The sequence below is a fragment of the Pezoporus flaviventris genome, unplaced genomic scaffold (assembly GCF_033815535.1).
Source record: "Pezoporus flaviventris isolate CSIRO_AGI_PZ_B2104156 unplaced genomic scaffold, CSIRO_AGI_Pfla_v1 ptg000036l, whole genome shotgun sequence".
In the NCBI taxonomy this organism is placed as follows: domain Eukaryota; kingdom Metazoa; phylum Chordata; class Aves; order Psittaciformes; family Psittacidae; genus Pezoporus; species Pezoporus flaviventris.
Window position 1 is genome coordinate 11,387,317 of NW_026892584.1, and position 19,615 is coordinate 11,406,931.

The window sequence follows — 19,615 nt, forward strand, 5'->3', positions numbered from 1 at the left end:
CCAGCCCCGGCCCGCCCTCACGTGACGCTGCCGGTTGCAATTTTATCCCGTCAGCTGACTGGGAGCGATCCCCGGAGAGGGGCCGCCGCTCCTACAAAAACAGGGAAGGCGAGCGGCAAGGGCCGCGTGTGGTCTCTCGTCCGCGGCTCCCTCTGCGTCCCACAGACACCGCAGCGCCAGCATGGCGCCCCGCAGCCTCCTCCTCCTGCTGCTCACGCTGGCCGGGCCCTGCGCGGCCCTCATCAGGTGAGCCGGGGGGGTCCCATGGGGACCGGGTGGGGACATGGGGCATGCAGCCCAAGTGCTCATGCAGTGGTGGCCTCTGGGCTCCTCTCGCAGGCACCCCCACGCGGGGCTGCTCCGCCACCATCAAAGCAGAGGAGAGAAGCGCTGGAACCCCCCACAGATGAGAATTCAGGGCTGATGGAAGGGGCTTGCCCCAATTTTTCCTATTCCCGGTGAACCTTGGTAGTCACCTGCTGCCCTTCCTTTCCCTCTCCCCCTTACCACCCCCCCCCCCCCCTCCCCGAACCCCCCCCCAAACCTCTGGTTTTGGGAAAAGCACGGACCACAGCAAGGAGGATCCAACATGGAGTGCCGGCAGGAGCCCACACGTGATCTAGCCCATGCTGGTAGTCCCCCTGGTTTTGGTGGAGCTGTGCTGCTCCCCTCTCCAGAAGCCCCCCACCCCCATTAATAATGGCCTCCCCTCACAGGATCCCTCTGACCAAGTTCCCTTCCATGCGGCGGGTCCTGAACGAGGTGAACAGTGAGATCCCAGACATGAATGCTCTGACCCAGCTCCTCAAGTTCAAGCTTGGCTTCAGTGAGGTGGCTGAGCCCACTCCAGAGATCCTGAAGAACTACATGGATGTGAGTAGCACTCCTCTGCCCACCACCCCTCCACTGCAGCAGACCCCAGCATGATGCCAGCCAGGAGGCTGTCACTTCTGGGGCTACCCATCCCAAGGGGATGGTGGGGAATGCCAGCCGTGCCATCCCACCACAGCTGGGAAAGTGAAGGAGAGAGAGGTGTTAATCCCATAGGACAGATTCATGCACCCCCACGGCTCAGTGGGTGGTTGCAGAAAGTTGCTTCCGTAATTGCTAAACTAAAAATTCTAATACTGATAATTATAATAATAACAAACAATCTACTGCCACCCAAGTGGGAGTTTTGCAGCTTCCGTGACCTATTTCTTTTCCCCTTTGTCACTAATTAATTATTGTAAATAGGGGTCTGATCGCTTGCTGTCCTTCCTAGCATCTTCTGGCCTTTCTGCAAGTTGGGGGGCATAAAGATCATGCTCCACTCGTTGAGGAGTTGAATATAAAAGAGCAAGCATGGGGCAGGAAAAGAGAGCTCAGAAAGGGCATCAGATTGCTTGTGAGTCTGTGAGTCTGACCCTTCCTCCTGCTATCCTTCATCTTCTGCATGGCCTTGGGAAAAGCCACCCTGCACCTCCACCTTCTTCTTAGCAGCTTAGGGAGCAAAGGGACCTTCGTGGTGGAAATGGAGATGAAAGGAGAAGCCACATAAAGGACATGAGGTTTGCCCTTCCCCAGCTGCCAGATACATGTGGTGTTTCTTGTTTCTGGGCTCCCCACTGGGTACCCTCACAGCTCTTGGGATGGTGGGGAAGTGCACACTGGCCAGCAGAATAAAGCTGCCGCTGCCTATTTGGACATTAATTCAGAAAGTTTCCCCCTCCTCCCTTTTTCCCAGGGGCTCTTGACACCCAGCCAACACGGCCCTGCCAGGGCTGGGCAGGGAAGGGCTGCCGGTGTTTTAATCGGTGGTGTCGAAAGCCAGGGTACCAGCAGTTGCACCATGGCCTTGTCTCTTGCGACCACAGCTCAGGCTGCCCTCAGGGAAGGACTCTGCTCCATTGGCACAGGGGGGAACAGCCCAGCCTGTAGTGGGAGATAAGGGACTGCTGCATCCCTCCCGGCCTGGCTGAAAACTCTAGCTGCCTGAGGGGATGTTGGGATGAAAGGTGCCACCTCCCTTAGTCTGTCCCACACGGTCCCACCAGCCCCTGGTACCCCTCATGGGTCTGTATATGTGATGTATACAGACTGGGGGTTAATTTTCAAGGCCCAGCAACAACTACAGAATCACTGGAAGCAAGTGCTGCCTCCCCATTATGGCTAATTGTAATGGATTAGTAATTACTCAGTGAGCAGCCCTTGCAAACTAAGCGCGCAGGAGCTTTGATAATCCTGTTTTCTCCCAACTTCCCTTCCTCTAATTAAGTACATGTGGAGGCTTTGAAAGACTACAGTCTGACTTCCTTTGCTACAGCCTTCTCTCCAGACCCTGATCTGGCTGCTCACTGGGCATTTCACAGCCCTCTGCCCTTTTGGGAGGGCTGGGGAAAAATGGGTCCATCCAGGACCTGCTGAGCATTCCCCAGTCATCCTCCCAAACTCTCACCCAACAGCCTTAAATCCCTCTCTGGCAGTGTTCCATCCAGTTCCTCCTAAGTCTACCAAAACCTGCAACTGAGCATTTGTTTATTCCTTCCCATCCCAGGGACTTGCCAACATGTACCAAAAGCTTTGGCAGCTGTACCTCCACCCATGGCAGCAGAGCTGCTGCAAGGCTGCAGTTCCTCTGCAAACTTACTAGTGAAGCAGCTTCCCAGACAGTTTCAGCTTTTCAGTAACACAGGTGTTTTGCTTGGCTTCTTCCCATCTTTTTTTTTTCTTCCCTATACTGAGCCACATGCAAGCCTGCAGACCTTTCCAGTTCTTTTCTGCCCTGTGTCCCTGCCCCAAAAGCCCTCCTCCGCAAACACCCATCCCACTTCTCCTCCCCAGTTTATCCTTTTCACACCTGCTGTAATGTGGTATGAACACTGAAGGGGATCATCCCTTCCAAAAAACAAAGACTGGGTGCCCATCACAGTCTAAAACAAGAGGAAGGCAGTGTCCAGATAAGAAGCTGATGTCAATCCCAAGAGATTTTTTAGTCTTTAATCCCTTCTTTTACCAGCTGCCTCCACTCATGGCTCCCTTCTCCTCCTCTGCAGGCCCAGTATTATGGTGAGATTGGCATCGGAACCCCACCACAAAAGTTCACTGTGGTCTTTGACACTGGCTCCTCCAACCTCTGGGTGCCATCTGTGCACTGTCACCTGCTGGACATCGCCTGTTGTAAGTGTCACTGGTGCCAGCCACAGCTCAGTATCTTCTCCTTCCCTACAAAATGCAGATCCTGGCATTGCAAGCGCGGAAACTCAGGCAGCAGTGTGAAAGGGCTTGCCAAAAGCTGACAGACTCTTTAGGGTCAGAGTTGGAATTAGAATTGCATCCATCCTTCATTACTCCCTTCCTGTTTTTTCCACTCCAAGTCGCCCACACACAGCTTCAGACATTCCCTAACAGCCTCAGCCCTGCAGCCGGGGAGCAGCATCGTAGGTTGTGATGTTTCTCCCCAAATTACAGACTGATGCTGCTGTTGCCCCATTGTGCAAGGCTGGTGAAAAAAATCAGGCACTTGCCAGATCTGATACAAACCACCCTAGTTTCTGCTCTGTTACTGCAAGGAGCATGTGCATGCATGTTTATGGTTTTATAATTAATGAGAGCCAGGTAGGCACAATGAGATGAGAATGTCTTAGGAACTACAAGGTTTTTTGCTCTGTGGCATTCCTATGCAATACACTTCCACAGCCAAAGGTGTCAAACCCGGTGATGGCAAAATGCCATTTAAAAGTACTGGCTGTGCTGCTTAAGCAGAGCAGAGAAACCTGTGGAGCCAACAAATGCAACCATGGGAGGTGGCCCAAAGTGCTCATTGGGAGTAGGAGGAAATTTGGGCTTCTTGTATGGTCCTGTGTTGCCCAGAGAGAAGGCAGACCTTCTTTTTGCATATGTGAATGAGATTTAGGACACTGGTAGGGTGGTGAGGTCCAGACTTGGTCTCTCTTGGATGTTCCTGATCTGTAGCAGGGGGCGGGTTTCTCAAGGCAGTGGTGCAGGAGGTGCTGGGATCAAAGGGTATGCAATCACAAGTATGCAATGAGCCCAGCCTCCTGCCAGGCTGGCATCCAGACAGTCCAGCTATGGAAGTCCCTGTATAGCGTGTTGGTTTCTGCAGGGCTCAGCTGGTCTGTCCCCATCTGCTGTCTGCCCCACTCAGCAAGCAGCCATGGAGCTGGGCTGGCCAAGCTTGCTACACACCACTGCCCACCTCCTGACTCAGGAGGAATCTGTGGAGGAGGAATCTACCTAGCTGTAAAAACAGGGATATCTTACAGTTCTCAACCTTTCCAAGGGAAAAGCAGCCTACATTGAGGGAAAGTCCTTTTCCTTTGCAAATAAAAAAAATATTTTGAGGCCTCTCTGTGCAAAAAACAATGACCATATAAAAAAAAAAATCCAGCCAGTCTTAGTAAAAGAAACATAGAAATCCACAAGTGAAAACGTTCATGCCCAGAGCAGGCTATGTTTAAAGCCATTCTGGTTCTCTATGGCACAGGGGGATGCATTTTGCTCTGCTGTCTTAACACACCCTGAAACACCAGCCATGTAGTCTCTAGGCTTTTAATACCCAGTGGCAAAATCCGATTTAACAGCCAAATTGGATCTGCTCACGTAATTCCCCAGACGTTGGAAACACTTTGTTAAGGAACCTGGCCTTGGCAAATGCTGGGTTCAGTCCTGTCTTCACATCATTGAGTGTCTGTCCAGATGAGCTGGGTGGTGTGGGGTTAGGTGTTGGCAAACCCTAGGTATCAAGGAGCACTAACGTTTTATGTCCCCATGTTCTCCTCCCTGGTTGCAGTGCTGCACCACAAGTACGATGCCTCTAAATCCAGCACCTATGTGGAGAACGGCACCGAGTTTGCCATCCACTATGGGACAGGGAGCCTCTCTGGGTTCCTCAGCCAGGACACTGTCACGGTGAGTAACAACTGCCCTTGCCCTGAGCTGCCCAATCCTACTTTTGTAAAACCACTAGAAGCTGTTTGATTTAAACGGGCCTCCCTTCTTGAGTGTCCTACTCATATAGAGTGTGCTTTAGCACGGTGTTTCCAAGCGCTTTGAAGCGAGGTCGTGATGCAAACAAGGTGGTGATGATGACTGAGGAAGTGACAATGACTAAAGCAAGCAGAGAAGGGGGAAGGTATTAATCAGCAGGTCAGCAGAGTGTGGACCACATGCATTGTTGCCTGCAAACGCTGTCTCTGGCCATCTCTCCAACCCTCTTCCTCCTTACCCTGGAAATTTCCCAGCCCAAATGCACACCAGCACCACCACAGGTGGCTGGTGGTGCACAGCTTGTTCTTGGCCAATATCAGTGCGGTAGTGGGCATCCACTCAGGCAGCTGCTGAAACACTGGCCACAAATGGGCTCTTTTCAATCCCATCCTGGTCTCATGTCCAGAACTGGTGCTTATGTTTGCAAAGGCTGTGTAATACCTTGGAGGATGGGTCACCAGCAGCATTCAGGATGCAGCTTTGGGGTAGTCATGTTGCTGGTGGTTGCTTCTCATCGTTTCCTATTCAGCAAGCAAAGGCTGAGTTTCCTGCGAAGGGCAGGCACCTTTCATGACTGCTTCACAGGTACAGATGCTCATGAGAGCTTGCCAGCTGCCAAACATCAGTGACATGTGCTCCCAGATCACTTGGTCTCCTGGCAGGGATAAGAGCATGTGTTTGCTTTGTGGCAGGGAAACAAAGCAAAAGTTTTGAATAAGCACATAAATCTAGGGATTTGGGGTTTTCTGTGTTAGGTTCAGCTGAAAAGTACTGGATTATCAATTATATTGGGATCAGAAGAAAAATATCCAAGAGGAGCCCAAATTGGGTGGCTCACGCAAGGAGCACTCTTCTGCCTGTCCTTATAGCATGAAAATTTCAGGCTAGCCTGGAAGCACCAGCCATTGCCTCTGCACTGCAAAGATGCTGGCAGCTCATTCTGATTGCGGGACCCTGTTTTGGGGGAGAGGAGTTTTGATGGGCTTAGTGTACCCTGAAAATGGGTGCAGACAAGGCTGTGGGGGAGAGCAACAGGTCTCCTCCAGCAGCTTTGCACCTCTGGTTTTGCCTTCTGCAGCCTATGAAGCTTTGGATTTTCAGGTTTGTTTCATGCCATTTATTTCCTGCGTCCCTCAGCTTGCTTATAAACACCCCACCGCAAAAAGGCCACCCAACTGAGCCTTCCCACAGCTCTCACTGCATGAAGGCACCATGTATGTAGCATTAATGTATTCTCTTACATTAGGTAGGCAAAATACAGAGCAGGTGGAGGCATCTGTATTCATCCCAGTAATGGAGCGGGACAGCAACGCAAACAGTGAACTTGATTGTGCTGTGAAAGTGTGGGCTGGTTTAGGCACTTTCTGGCTTAATGCAGGGGCTGAAAGTGAGTCAGAAGGAAAATCACAGCTTTTTTTTTGTTTGTTTGTAATTATCACCCTAATGCCTGCTTGCTAGCTGGCTCTCCACTTCCCCATGGCTCAGAGAAAGGAGTTTGTGCCTGAGCTTGTTCAGGAAGCAGGGATGGCTCTTGGTAGCCAGCACAGCTTGTAGCATTTGGTTTCTGCCTGGGCAGAAGCAAGAGAAACCTCTTGCATGGAGCCTGTGCAGGACACAGGAGCAGGGATGACTCAGAGGGTCAGGGACCTTCAGCTTGGACACCAGAATATTTCCTCTGCTGTACATTATCCTATAGGCAGCCTCCCAGTTGGTTGTAGTCTGGAAATACAGACATTAAAACAGCCTTCAGGGTGACCCTCTTGGCTCCAGCCATCCCAAAGAGTGGAAGTAGCCACAGCAGCCTGTGGTAGCAGTGACATCTGACCAAAAGATGCTGTTTGCCAGGTGGTCCAGAGTCCCTCAGCCCTGAACTTTTTTTGGAGAGGGTGACAAGCTCAAGCATCCTTTCTCCTTCTGTGGAGGAATGATGCCCTGCAGCACTGCGCTCCCTGCTGCTGCTCATTCTTCAAAGACCAGCAGGTTCAACCAGCCCTCTGCTGCTAGAGCATCTCTTCCCTTTAGCACAGCCTGACCTTGGGATGTCCTTCAAGGGCAGTAGAGGAAATGTCACTGGCCATGGGGCCAAGGTCTCTCCCAAGGCTGCAGTGCAGATACACCCCACAGGAAGTGGCCCTCTTCACCTCTCCCCTGTGCCTCTGCAGAGGGGACCCTCAAGCCCTGCTACCAAACTGTGCCGTGGAGGCTCTCGCCTTTAGTCTGCCTTTACCATCCAGTGCTTGCCCACTTGGCTGAGAGTGCTAACAAGGAGGCCAGGTGAACTGCAGTGTGCTGACTCCTGCCTGCAGAGAGCAGAGGAGTGGCTGCTACGCAGCCATCCACTGGTCATGATTTTTGTTTGCTCTTTGTCTAGTGAGGGGCAAACACAAAGGATCTGTCTCCTTGCACTAGCACTCTGCTAGAGGTGCTCTTGGGGTTTGGTCCTGCTGAGGTCCAAGCGTGGGCAGAGTCTGCAGTGGTGGCATCTGCAGAGTGGCACCCCAACCACTGGGCAGGTACCTGCCTTCCTCTTGGGATGTGCCACCAGGGTAATACTCAGACAAACCTGGTGCTCAGTTTTATCAGTCCATTGCACTTTAATTTTTTTAAGTGGAAGCTTTATTGAACTTCCTGAGCTGCAGCAGGACCAGTGGTGCTGCATGGTGGAGTTGTGGCTTTTGTAAACCTGTGGCATACAAGTGGGGTACTTGCCACATGCACAGCGTTGAGCAGATACATTGCTCTAAGCTGTTTTACCCCACATCCTGCTCTGTGGCTTTTAGCTTTTGCAAGGCTCGATCATCTTTTCCTAGCACAAGCCTCCAGATACCATTAAAGCCAGCATCCCAGCCTTGCACTGTCTAACCCTGGGGGGATATTAGTAATTTACAGTGATCGTTATCTGCCATCAGGTAGGAGACACCAGCTTTTCAATCCAGCCCTGTTCGCTACAGTGCTGCTAGCTGCAGGCTGGGAGACTGAAATTGTGCAGATGATGACACTGCCTGTGGTCAGCCAGAAGCTCAGAAACCTTCTGAACTGCTATAGCCAGGACCCAGCTCCTGCTCCCTGTCAGCCCAGCTATCCTGCTTTCTGCGATCTCCTTTCTGGGGATCTGCCCTTCTGAGGCATTTCAGCTTTCAGCACGGAACACCAGTCCCTCTCATGGCTGGCAAGAGAGGTGACCTTTGCATCCACAGTACTCCACTTGCTATTTTAGTGCTCTCGGCTCAACCTTGCTTTCCCAGCTGGGTCTTCTCCCCTCCTATAGGAGGTCTCTGCAGGCTGGTGGCTCTTCTGGGAGATGCAGCAATATCCTGGGGATGTTTCTTATGTAGGGGAGATCACAGGGGTTGTTGGCAGACATGAGAAGCATTTGCACTCCCAGCTGGGAATGGGTGCAACACCCGAGGAGGTAGGGCACAGAGATGACTTTGAAAATGTTGAGGATTAAAGGCACAGCACAAGAGTATTTCAGGCTGGGAGGATAGGATGAAGTAGGCAATAGGGGAAGGGATGTAGAGGGGACAAAATGATATAGGTCCCTCTGTGCAAAGAGGAGGAGCTGAAAGATGGCATGGCTAGTGCCTGAACCCAGCTAAAGGCTGAAAGGGCTGAGTGAAGCAGGCAGAGGAGAGGGAGGCTCCAGTCCTTAGGGGTATGCTGGGCTTTGCAGGAATGCAGAAGGTGCCATTGTGCAGCCTGTGTCCTGCCCTCCACACCCCTCCCACCTCTCCCCGCAAGGAGAGTGCCACCAGGGTATCTGATTTCTGCAGCTGCCTACAAATGGAAGGGTAAAAGCAGGCAGGAGTGTGGCAGTGCATTGAGGGACACACTATAGCCTGCGTTCAGTGAGATCCCATTTCCGCCCTGGTCCCCCGAGTCAGTTTTCTTTATAATCTGCTTTTCCCTTCCTTCCCTATCTCCCCTCAGCTTGGCAACTTGAAAATCAAGAACCAGATCTTTGGAGAAGCTGTGAAACAGCCAGGCATCACATTCATTGCAGCCAAGTTTGACGGAATCCTGGGCATGGCATTCCCAAGGATCTCTGTGGACAAGGTCACCCCTTTCTTCGATAACATCATGGAACAGAAGCTGATTGAGAAAAACATCTTCTCTTTCTACCTAAACAGGTAGTGTTTGGTTTGGTGGCAGACCTATCATTTCGAGGGCAAGCCAAGATGGGCATTTTTCTGTGTCTTCTGGTAGCATCTCTTGCCATGTGCCAGTTCACACCCTGGCCAGCACCACAGGGGAGATTCCAGTAAGGTCTCCATGCTAGAGCGGTCAGGCCAAAATCTCTTCTGCTGTCTGCTTTGAAACAAGAAGGGAAGTAGAAGTTTACTGATAAAAAGCTGGGTAGATCTGCTACTGGATCTCTTAACTGATGAAGAGACAGGGGCTGTTTTCAGAGGAAAGGGAAATGAAAATAAGCAGGGTTGTGATCAAGAGATTGCATGCTGCTAGTGCAGTTCCCGTTAGCCCCAGTCTGTTGTCAAAATCCATGACACACATGGCCACCGCAGTGTCACCTCCCAGGCAAGCATGCCCCACACCAGTCATCACTAATGATGGGGCTAACACTCTCTCACCCACAGGGAGATCATCCTTTGTGCCTCCCAGTGCCTTCCCACCCACTGCTGCTCCCCCAGGACACCACATAACCCTCCTGGCACCACAGGGGGGACTCTGAAGTACTTCAGCCCAAAAAGTAGCACACCAGGAGCAGGGACAGCAGAGAGGCTGCTCTGACCTGTTCAAAGCCAGCCCTCCCCCATCACCATATTTCTTCCCATCTGCTTGGCAGTGAGCTTTTATCTGACAGTAACCTTGAGGATTCATTTCTGAGGCTCCTGGCTGGCACGGAGTTGAGTGAAGATAACCTAATGCTGTATCAGCCATGTCCAGCCCTGGCACGGGTGCTTGTTACAAGCTGATTATTTGAGGGGTCCCTTGTGTCAGTGCTCAGTTCCCATTTGCCATTCCCCTTCTCTGTCCTACTTCTCTACAGCAAGTTTCTGCAGGTGTCTGTGAGAAAGCATTAGTCAAAAAAGCTGCAGGATGCTTTGGGTAAAAAAAATTCCCATTTCCTCACCCCAGCCTATCTCACAGTATCCGTCCTTATATTGACGTATAATAGTGCAATGTAAATCATCTGTCTCCAATGCTGCTAACACTGTGCTTCACCACTAAGCACCTGGGCATGTAGTCTGGGGGCATGCAGAGGGGGTTGTTCCCACCCTGACCCTGATGTTCACAGGTTTGGTTGTTTTATTTTTCAGAGATCCTGCTGCTCAGCCTGGTGGCGAGCTGCTCCTGGGGGGCACCGACCCCAAGTATTACAGTGGCGACTTCAGCTGGGTCAATGTCACACGCAAGGCTTACTGGCAGGTCCACATGGATGCGTAAGTCCCTCCTCCACCCGGCTACATGCGTGAGGACATGTGCAGAAAGCTCACACTTGGGGTTGGGCTGAGGCCCTCCCCAAAAAGGAATCATCTCTATCCCTGAAACACATCCACACCAAAAAACAGATTAAAATCCCACCCTAAAGCTGTTGCTGGAAGGGGAGAAGAGGCAGAAAACACCAGGAGATGTTCTGCAAAATCTTTCCCTCTTGTTGATCTTTGACCCTTGAAAATGCCTGCTGCATCCTTGCAAAGCAGGAATAAAACACTAGCATGTCATCCTTGCAGTCAGGATGAGCCCCACGGGTTAAATCCCAGTTTTCCTTAGCTTTCAGCAAGGCCTGATCTATAGGCTCACTTGCACACTCTGGAGAAGCAGGATGAGGCCTCAGGAAGCCAGCCCTTGACTGAAGGGCATGGCGCGGCAATCAGTGTGCATTGTTGGAGGCAGAGGGGAGGAGAGCGGGCTGATCTGCTGGCCAGCAGCCCCACGGTCTATTCTGAGCTCTCTCACGTGATAGGAACTTAAAAGCAGCCTGTGATCAGAGTGTGTCTTTCTCCCAGGGACTGCATCCCACCCCAGCACGGCGTTTGAGTTCTCATCTTCCCCCAGCCCTGCCTTGTTGGCAAAGCCTGGCAGACCTTTGGCTGGAAGGTTTTATCCATCTGCACTGCTGCGAAAAACGATGCAGGAGAGGAAGCCAAGTAGCTCCTGTCTTGCCTCTTTGACGTACAAGAACCCTTCCCTTGCCTGTGACCCACTCAGCTGTCACACCACCCCTTTAACCCTTTGCTTTTTGCAGTAGCACAGGTAATACAATTCCCTAATGCATTGCCCTGAGCTCGCTCATGTGCCCATTATCTGTGATGCTCGCTCTGGAGCGGAGGTGGCAGGCAGGATACAGAGGCAGCAGTCCAGGCTCTCTGCAGAAGTGCAGTAACACCTCAAGGCACCTGCTCAGTTGGGAGCAGGCAGGGGGAAGCTAGGGGTTCTGTGCACTAAGTTGGTGCTGCATCAGTATTTCTGAGCATCTGTCCTTCCTGGGCATCTGTGGCAGCCCTCCACTCCATGCCTCCATACTGCCTAGACTCAATCATCTTCAACTCTTTGCCTTCTGCTTCCCACAGCCTTTTTTTGGGATGACTCTTAACAGTTGTCTTCTATCTGGGCACCTCTCCCCAGGGTGGATGTTGCCAATGGGCTGACCCTGTGCAAAGGGGGCTGCGAGGCCATCGTGGACACAGGAACTTCACTCATCACTGGCCCCACTAAGGAAGTGAAGGAGCTGCAGACAGCCATTGGTGCAAAACCACTCATCAAAGGCCAGGTGAGGTCAGGCTGGGAAAGTGGGAGTCCATGGTCATTATGTCATCCACACTGCTTTGCACCCAGATCCTTCTACAGACCCTGGTCTTCTACTCCCTCTGCTTGCCGTTCCCAGCCTGTGCTCATACAAAAGCCCCTGGCATAGCAGGAAGCCCTCTGTCTTTTGAGCCCATGTAGTGTTCACCTTCCTGCCCATGCTGTCAGAGTGCCAGGTTCCATGAACTTTGGAAGGCTTTGGGTCACCTCTGCCACCCATCCCTGGCAGGCAGGGGACAATGGGTCTAAGTTGCAGCTGAGGTCAAGGATTTCTGTTAATGTGAGTCCAAAGGCGCTTTATTTAATGCAAATGACAACCCTTCCCTGCCAAGTTTTTAACCATCGCAGCTAATCTCACAAGGTCATCTCTCCTCCTTGAAACAGGGATTCATGGTGCCTCTAGGAAAGATTCTGTTCTCCAAAACCCTTCCCAAATCACAGAGCCATGAGCACTTGTAGGTCTTTTCTGCAGTGTTGCTTCATGCTGCAGTAAGTTAGACCTGTCACCTCTGCAAGATTTGCCAGTGTTAATTAAACTGGCTTTGTCTGTTTATCACACCCTGTCTATGTCTCTAGGCTGTATTGAGCCGTGTCTCTGCCTTCTGTGGCAAGACCCCCAGCCTTGCCGCATCGGATGCTAAGCCCTGGTGCTCAGCAGAGCCAAAAGCTGAACCTTTGGCTCCATCTCTGTCCCTAAAACCTTCTGACCCCTCAGCTTGCAGCCCTGGGCAGGGAGCAACCTGCTTACCCCATCTCAAGCCTCTTCTGCATGATGAGCTGGTTTTGGGGGAAAACTACAGCAAAGATGTGATTGTATCCGAGGAAGACCTTTCCTGAGGGTGTGGGAGCTGCCATCTAAAGCCTTTACTGTTACTATTTCAGTATGTGATTCCCTGTGATAAAGTGTCATCTCTGCCTGTCATCACACTAACGCTAGGAGGGAAGCCCTACCAGCTCACTGGAGAGCAGTATGTCTTCAAGGTATGTCCAGGCAGCTTTTTCCAGCCCTGTGCTTCTCCTCTAAGGCCTAACTTTTGCCTCCACTCAGTCATCAACCATGAAATCTAAAACACAAGGGCAGTGACTTGTGGAAAAAGTCTGAAATGTTGGGGAGGTGGCACTGCTGATGGAGCCAGGCAACCTCACCAAAGTCCTGCAGGAATGAGATCCCTGCGTGATGCTCATGAGGGATGGGAGGATGGGAGAGGGAGGGTAGGCAAACTGTTGCATCACTTTCTATAAATATTTTGCTCTTTCTTGTTGGATTATGGTGCCATGAAGCTTATCGTAGCAGAGGCCACCAGCCTGGCATTTAAGCCATCAGAATCAACTTGTGCAGAATTTCAGTGATGGCTCTAATTCAGCATTGCATAGGCTGGGAAGTTTATGGGCACATGCAGGTTTACCTGATGCTTTGCTGCGATAAGCACTGTGGGAGGGGGAGCTGGGTTTGGAGCCAAGAGAACAGTGGTTTGGGAGTTACTTTCACAACAAGCACTCGATCTCAAGGTGGGAGAGGCTGAAGCACAGCCAGCGTTGTCAGGTGTTACTGCTAAGCCTGCGAGGGTGAGGGAAATGGAAGACCAAGGGAGACTGAAGCTTTCAACCTTCTGTCTAGGTTTCTGTACAAGGAGAGACCATCTGCCTGAGCGGCTTTTCAGGCCTGGACGTCCCACCCCCTGGGGGCCCACTCTGGATCCTGGGAGATGTCTTCATCGGTCCCTACTACACTGTATTTGACCGTGATAATGACTCTGTTGGCTTTGCCAAATGTGCCTAAACGCCTGACCCACCTCCCACTGCCTCTGCCACACACACACTTCCACACATGCACAGGAGCCATGGAGAAAGATTACCACGATTAGAAATCCAGGGAGTGGAAAGAAAAAAAAAAAAAGAAATGGAACTAGGTTTAAAATTACATGGAAAATAGTCATTAGTGTCCTGCTGGCCATGTTTTCCCCTCTGTTGAGTAGGTGGTGCTGGGAGGTCTCTAGTTGATGACTCCAGCTGGAGTAGCCCCTCGCTTTACTGCTAGGTCTTCCAGTATCTGTTTTTAAGACTGATTCTCAGAGCTGAACAAGGCCCTCTCATGTCTCCCAGCCCTGGTCTCCTTCCTGGGGGGCAGCTGGCTGGAGCCAGCCCCTGACACCTCTGTTCCTGCAGAGAGGCTGTGCAGCTGCTCTTGGGTTTGGGCTTCTGAGCTGGGGGAGAGGGACAGGGCAGGCTGCTGGCAAGTGATTTACTACTTTGTGCTTTATCACTGTTGAAGTGGGGGAGTGGATGGCTTCATCACGCCTCCATGACAGATTCAGGCAGCGACAGCAAGGTCATTTCTCAATGGGTTTGTACTGGCTTGGTCCTAAAAGAACGTGTCCCGTGCTGGAGCAATGGGGGATTGTGGTACCATGCCCAAGGGCTCTGGTTGTGTGCTTTTGTGTAGTGATGACAGTAGTGAGAGAGCTGGAGATGTGACGTCCCCATGCCTGACCTTGCAGGACAGGAATTTGAAGGGGAGCTCCAGCCAGTGGGAATCTTTAGGGAGTACAAATATAAAGGGGGTCAAGATAGGATCTAGTAGAGGTCACTTGAACTCATAGCCACAAAGGCCTGGCTTTCTGCTGAGCAAAGTCACTTGACAAAGGTTCTCTCTAGTTTGGTGAACTTCTGCCAGCTTCTGCAAACTGCAGATCTCCCCAGCCTCATCTGCAGCCAGTGAGCTGAGAATAATGTTTCCTAAAGCAGTTAAGTGATCTACAAGCCTAAATCACATGGATAAACTCTGTAGGTGTTTGTCAGCCACATAGGACCTTTTGGAAACATTATTCTCAGCATTTTGAACTGCCCAAAACCAGACAGTTGGCAGAGCCAGCAAGCCTCCTGTGCAGGAGGGTGCTGTGGCAGCTGCTGGGCTTGCATTCACTGTTCCTGCCACCCCATTGTGAAATCCAACTGCCTTTAACCTGTTTTCCACCTTACTAGTGCTGGTGAGAGCCCTGTTCATGTCCACCCTGTGTTGCACATGAAGTGAGGCACAGTCCTGCTTCAGAGAGGTTGTAGCTGATTTAACTTTCCTAGTGTGTTGGATAAGGTCCTGAAGTTAGGGAGTGGCAGCAGGTGAGGGGTAAAGCTGGGAGTGGCAAGGGGACCAGATCAGCCATGGCTGTGACCCCAGACTAGGCAAAAGTGATAGTAAAATCCTGGCTTCCCAGAATTCACTGATAATCCTGCCAGCAGTACCAGTGGGGTCAAGGAAGTTCCCAGGAAAGGTCTTTGACAGTGGGTGAATAGGTTATGCCTGGTAAAATGGATATACATCATCCCCAATATTGAATTCTCCACAAGCATCAGAGGCACCACTGGGGAAGAGGTCCTAAGGTACGTATGCACTGTGGTTGAACAGTGCGTATGTAGTTTATGGATCCCCTGTCCCCACACACTGCAGCTTGGCTTTATAACCGTGCCACACACCTTGGAGCGGTCTGGAGTGAGCAGTGCAGTCAGGCCTGGGCGCACCTGGGACACATGCATTGTCCCCTGCGACCTTGGATGTGACAAATGCTGCTCCCAAACCTTGCTTCTGTTGGCTTATAATCTTCACCTGCATCTGGGTGCCGAAGGACATCTGTTGCAGACAGGCTAGAGAACAGTGGCATGTTACCAAAAAAAGAAATCATCAATGGTACTTGAAAATCAGCCGATATTCAGCACCTCTCCAGAGAGCCCCAGCTCCACACCAATTAAAGTGCCCAGAGCGCCTCCAAGCCCTGCTGCATCATTTCCCAGCTGCAGGATTTCTTCAGCATGGCGAGACAAGAGATAGCCTCTTGGGTACCCGCTAATCAAGACCTAATGTGGGGCAGGGAAGTCTGACATGGAGCTGGCAGTGGGTTTTGAATGTCTTCAGCATCACATCCAAGCAGGACGTGCAGCACAGCCCCAGAACAAGCCATTGGGCTGCAGCTCTGGTGCACTGCAATGCCTTATGTTGTCTGAGTCATAGCCTCCACAGTAACCCAAGGCTGAGCTATGTCTGTTGCAGGGCAGGCAGGAGGCTGCTGCCTAGAGAATGAGCACAGCCCAAAGTGATTCCCTGAGTGACATACCTTCAGATAGGCTGGAGGAGCAGTTCATTGTAGTCTTCCCTGAATGGGCCTCCTCCCCTTGTTCTTTTATTTGCATTTTTAAACCAAACTCTAACCACATGACTGTATTTTTTAAATCTAATTTGCTGTCAGAATTACTGTCTCATTGTAGAAAATTGAAAAGAAAATACAGTATTTCCCCCCTTAACTCTGGCAGTGGTCTTTTCTTAAGCAGCTTGGGATGCCAAACTCCTCCTCAGTGGCCAGAGACTGTCTCCTCAACCTGATGTTCCAGTATGTCTAGTCCCCCACTCATGTAGACTCATATGTGCTGCAGAAGGCCATCCTTCCCTCTGCTAAGGAACTGTGCTGGGAGCTTGTTGGGTTTGTCTTTTTCAATGTATTAAAACATAACCCAGCCTCTGCAGGGTGACATAGCAGTGTTACCAGCCTGACCCAGTGCTACTGGTGCAGCAGGCACTCCCAGCATCTGTCCTAGCCTACAGCCTTCTCCTGGGGCCACATCTCCTGGCTGAGTATTGCGAAGGCTAGTCCTCCAACAGGGGCTCCTCTGGGCCAGCCAAAACTAGCTCCTACTTGACTTGAGCTACAGAGTGGTCCTGCAACAGCCAAAGTGGGACTCCAGTTTCTAAGTCCAGCCTAAAACCAACTAGGATGTGGAGTTCATGCTCCCAGAGCCTGGTGATGAGGAGCACAGGGTTTGGATTTTTTTTTTTAATGTAAGAAAAATCCATCCCTTTTGCCTTGCTATGTGATTTTTTTAGCCCTAGTGCTGCTGTACGGGAGCTGGAGACTCCAGGCAGAATGAAGGCCCCATGTGCCAGGTATAAGATAAGAGCTAATCCCTTCTTTGAAAAAAGCATCATCTGCATAAGCAAGGCAGATGCAGGCAAGTCCCATCCAGTCTTCTGAGCCTAGATCTAAGCACATGGGCATGTCCCAAGCTTCTGCTCCCCCAGGATGCCTTAATACCACAATCAGCTGTTCTCCAAGGTTAAGGAAATTACTTAACCCAAAAGGGCTGGCTGGGTCCTGGAAACCAGTCATGCAGTCCACTGTTCCTCAATAGCCCAAGGGTAGAACAAGTCATCCACTGCCAAATATTTATCTACCGGAATATGAGAGTGTTGTTTCTGCTGGGGGGAATGTGGGGGGATTGTACTTAAGCCCTTAATCATGCCATGAGTACTGAACATTATGTCTCAGTGAGAACAGCCACAGGCTTGGTCTTGGCCAAGAGCTGGAGAAGCCAAGAGCCAGGATTGTCCATCCATGCTTTTCCAGCAGGGAGCAAGGCACAACCCACCCCATGAGCAGCCTGCAGACAGCCCCACATTATCTTACCAAGCAGATCCTCAGGTTGACACCATTTATTGCACAATCTCTGCAGAACCCCATGCACAAGACAGTTCGGTAAGTCACTCTGCTAAATGTCTCCACTGATGCAAAGAAGATTTTCATGACATGTCCCCTTGAATAGTAGGGCACCTGGCCCTGACCCTCAGGTCTGTCTTCATGGGTCTGATCCTTCTCCAACCAGCTCTGCTTTGCTAAAAGCCCATCTAGACAAGGACCTGCCCAGGTAGAGGGAGAATGAGACCCCTCTCTTATGGAGATGACTTGCTCATTTGGTTGCCTCAGCAGTACGTTCATTTGGAAAACTATTTTTACTCACCATGAATGACTAAGCACATTGGTTTGGGTGCTGGTGGCTTTTTTCTTTTTCTGCTCTTTCTTGGATTTATTTATTTTTAGGTTCCTTTGGGAAGGAAAAGAAGTGGAGCGCAGACTGGAAGCTTAGAGGACAGGAGACAGAGATCAAGGGAGAGTGGGGAGATGGGTTTTTCCCCTGCAAGCCTCAGGCTACCTTACTGCTTATAGGGCTTAGCAACACACTGAGGAATTTTATAGGAGGTATAGGAAAGAACATTCAGGAGGCTGTGGGCTTTCTCCATCAGAAAAACACAGGGTCAAGTCCTAGTAATGGTTTCCCAGAGAGCTGGAGCAGGCTTTCATATGGAAGACTTTCTCACGGGTCTTACAGCACTTGGTTATGCTACAGCCCACATGTCTCTAACAAGATTACAGGAGAATTGCTTTGGGGCAGGAAACACCCTTATGTTCTATTTGTCTCATGCTTAGCACAAAGGGATGTGGGCCTTGACACCACAGTAATACAGATGACTATTCATAGTCACTCCAGCTTTTATTTGAAAGGAAAGTGGTCCTAAACCTTATGGTTGAGGGCTTGCATGCATGACCTTGAAGGACTCCCAGAAAATTGGAGGAGTGTTAAAACAATACAGAATATTGAGGGGTTTTATTCATTGAGCCATTTTTTTTAAGCCTATTGCCTGATTTTGAAGAGTCATATGAATGGTTTTAGAACTGGTGATGTATGGTGATATATGCTATTGTGATACACAGTAATAAATCTCTCATTGCTCACACTTCACATCAAGAAAGATGATGAATTACCAACCCAAAGACCCAAAAGCACTCTGCAAACTATAGGGCTGACCTGGTACGTGGAGAAGAGAAAAAGCAGCCATGCAGCCTCCCTGAACTTTGTCTGCTGCGCAGCAGGAAATGTGTCCACCTCTGTTGATCTGACAATCCCCTACACCACCCTGCTGCCTCCTCTTGCCTCCTCCAGAAGCCCTCTTTGACCTTTTCCTCTGCTCACTCTCCATCCCTGCCTGATGTTAAGAAGAGGAGGAGCCCTACCTACACAACTTTCCCCAGGCAAATGAACAGCAGGCTCATCAGTAGCTCCTATGATAGGCACCAATCTGCATCCAAGGAGTTTCGTTGCTCCTCCTGAACCAGCTCTGCACAGGTGCGAGTTGCCTGGGATTGTCCAAGCCCTTCAGAAAAGCTGGTGGCAGCTGGCTGCAGTTCTGCCTCTCCTGCAAACCTCTTAATCCCACAGGAGCATCATTCTCACCCCAGCACTGCTTCTGCTTCTTAGAAGCTTCTTGGAGAGAAACCTGGGTCTTGTCACAGGCAGATAATAAAACCCTCTTTACTTTGGCAGAACCCAGCAGCACTTCAGCAGTGATAAATCCTGAACCAGATGCAATTTGTCCTTTTCTAACCAGCACAGGTTGGTTAAAGGACAGCGGGATTAAACCGGCCTTGTAGAGACTGGACCCTCTCCAGTCTGGGCGTGCTGCGGATGTGCAAGAAGTCCCCTCGCATCACACCAACCCATGGGGATAAACACAGGGTGTGTGCACCTACACAGGAGCCAAACCTGCCTGTGAACAGCTGAATAAATTACCATCTTTATTTCTTAGGTCAGCACTTTGTGGGTAGTCTTAAGGCAATGCCAGAGGATTTCCCTTCCCCTGCAGGTACTGCTTGCACGAACTTCTGTTTGACCCAGCCTGCTTCCAGTGCTCTGGGACTCCCCTGCTCCCCTTCCTTAGAACCACAGCAGAACCAGCTGCTGCCTCAAGGCCACCTGAGCTGGGCCGGGCTCTGCCACTTGCATGACACAGCGTGTCCTCACATCCTCACCCTCCCGGTGCCACAGCTGCATCCTCCTGAATGACCTGCAAGCTCTCCCTGCGTGGCACCAGCTGCTCTCCAGCATCACATCCCATGGGGGAATGCTACCACAGCACCCCAGAATTGCATTTCCATGCAGCTCCCAGAGTAGCTGGCAAAGGGAGGCAGCAAGCACTTCCCTGATCCTGTGCCAAGCCCAGGCACGGCCAAATCCTCCTGCGCTTGTCCATCCTTCATGA

General features: G+C 51.0%; 1 protein-coding gene across 1 annotated transcript; it reads left to right on the top strand.

The window, feature by feature from the left end:
* Positions 1-37: 37 nt before the first annotated feature.
* On the top strand, positions 38-16,050 carry CTSD (cathepsin D). The gene is made up of 9 exons (XM_061463133.1): positions 38-246; positions 717-873; positions 3,036-3,159; positions 4,793-4,911; positions 8,920-9,119; positions 10,269-10,391; positions 11,578-11,722; positions 12,640-12,738; positions 13,376-16,050. The coding sequence occupies exons 1-9, from the start codon at positions 182-184 to the stop codon at positions 13,535-13,537; spliced, it is 1,194 nt and encodes a 397-aa protein (XP_061319117.1). The 5' UTR covers positions 38-181; the 3' UTR covers positions 13,538-16,050.
* Positions 16,051-19,615: the final 3,565 nt, after the last annotated feature.

Coding starts and splice junctions, on each gene's coding strand:
- CTSD (XM_061463133.1), top strand. CDS start 182: ATGGCGCCCCGCAGCCTCCTCCTCCTGCTGCTCACGCTGGCCGGGCCC. Junction 10,392..11,577: donor TGGCAGGTCCACATGGATGC/GTAAGTCCCTCC, acceptor ACCTCTCCCCAG/GGTGGATGTTGCCAATGGGC. Junction 11,723..12,639: donor AACCACTCATCAAAGGCCAG/GTGAGGTCAGGC, acceptor TTACTATTTCAG/TATGTGATTCCCTGTGATAA.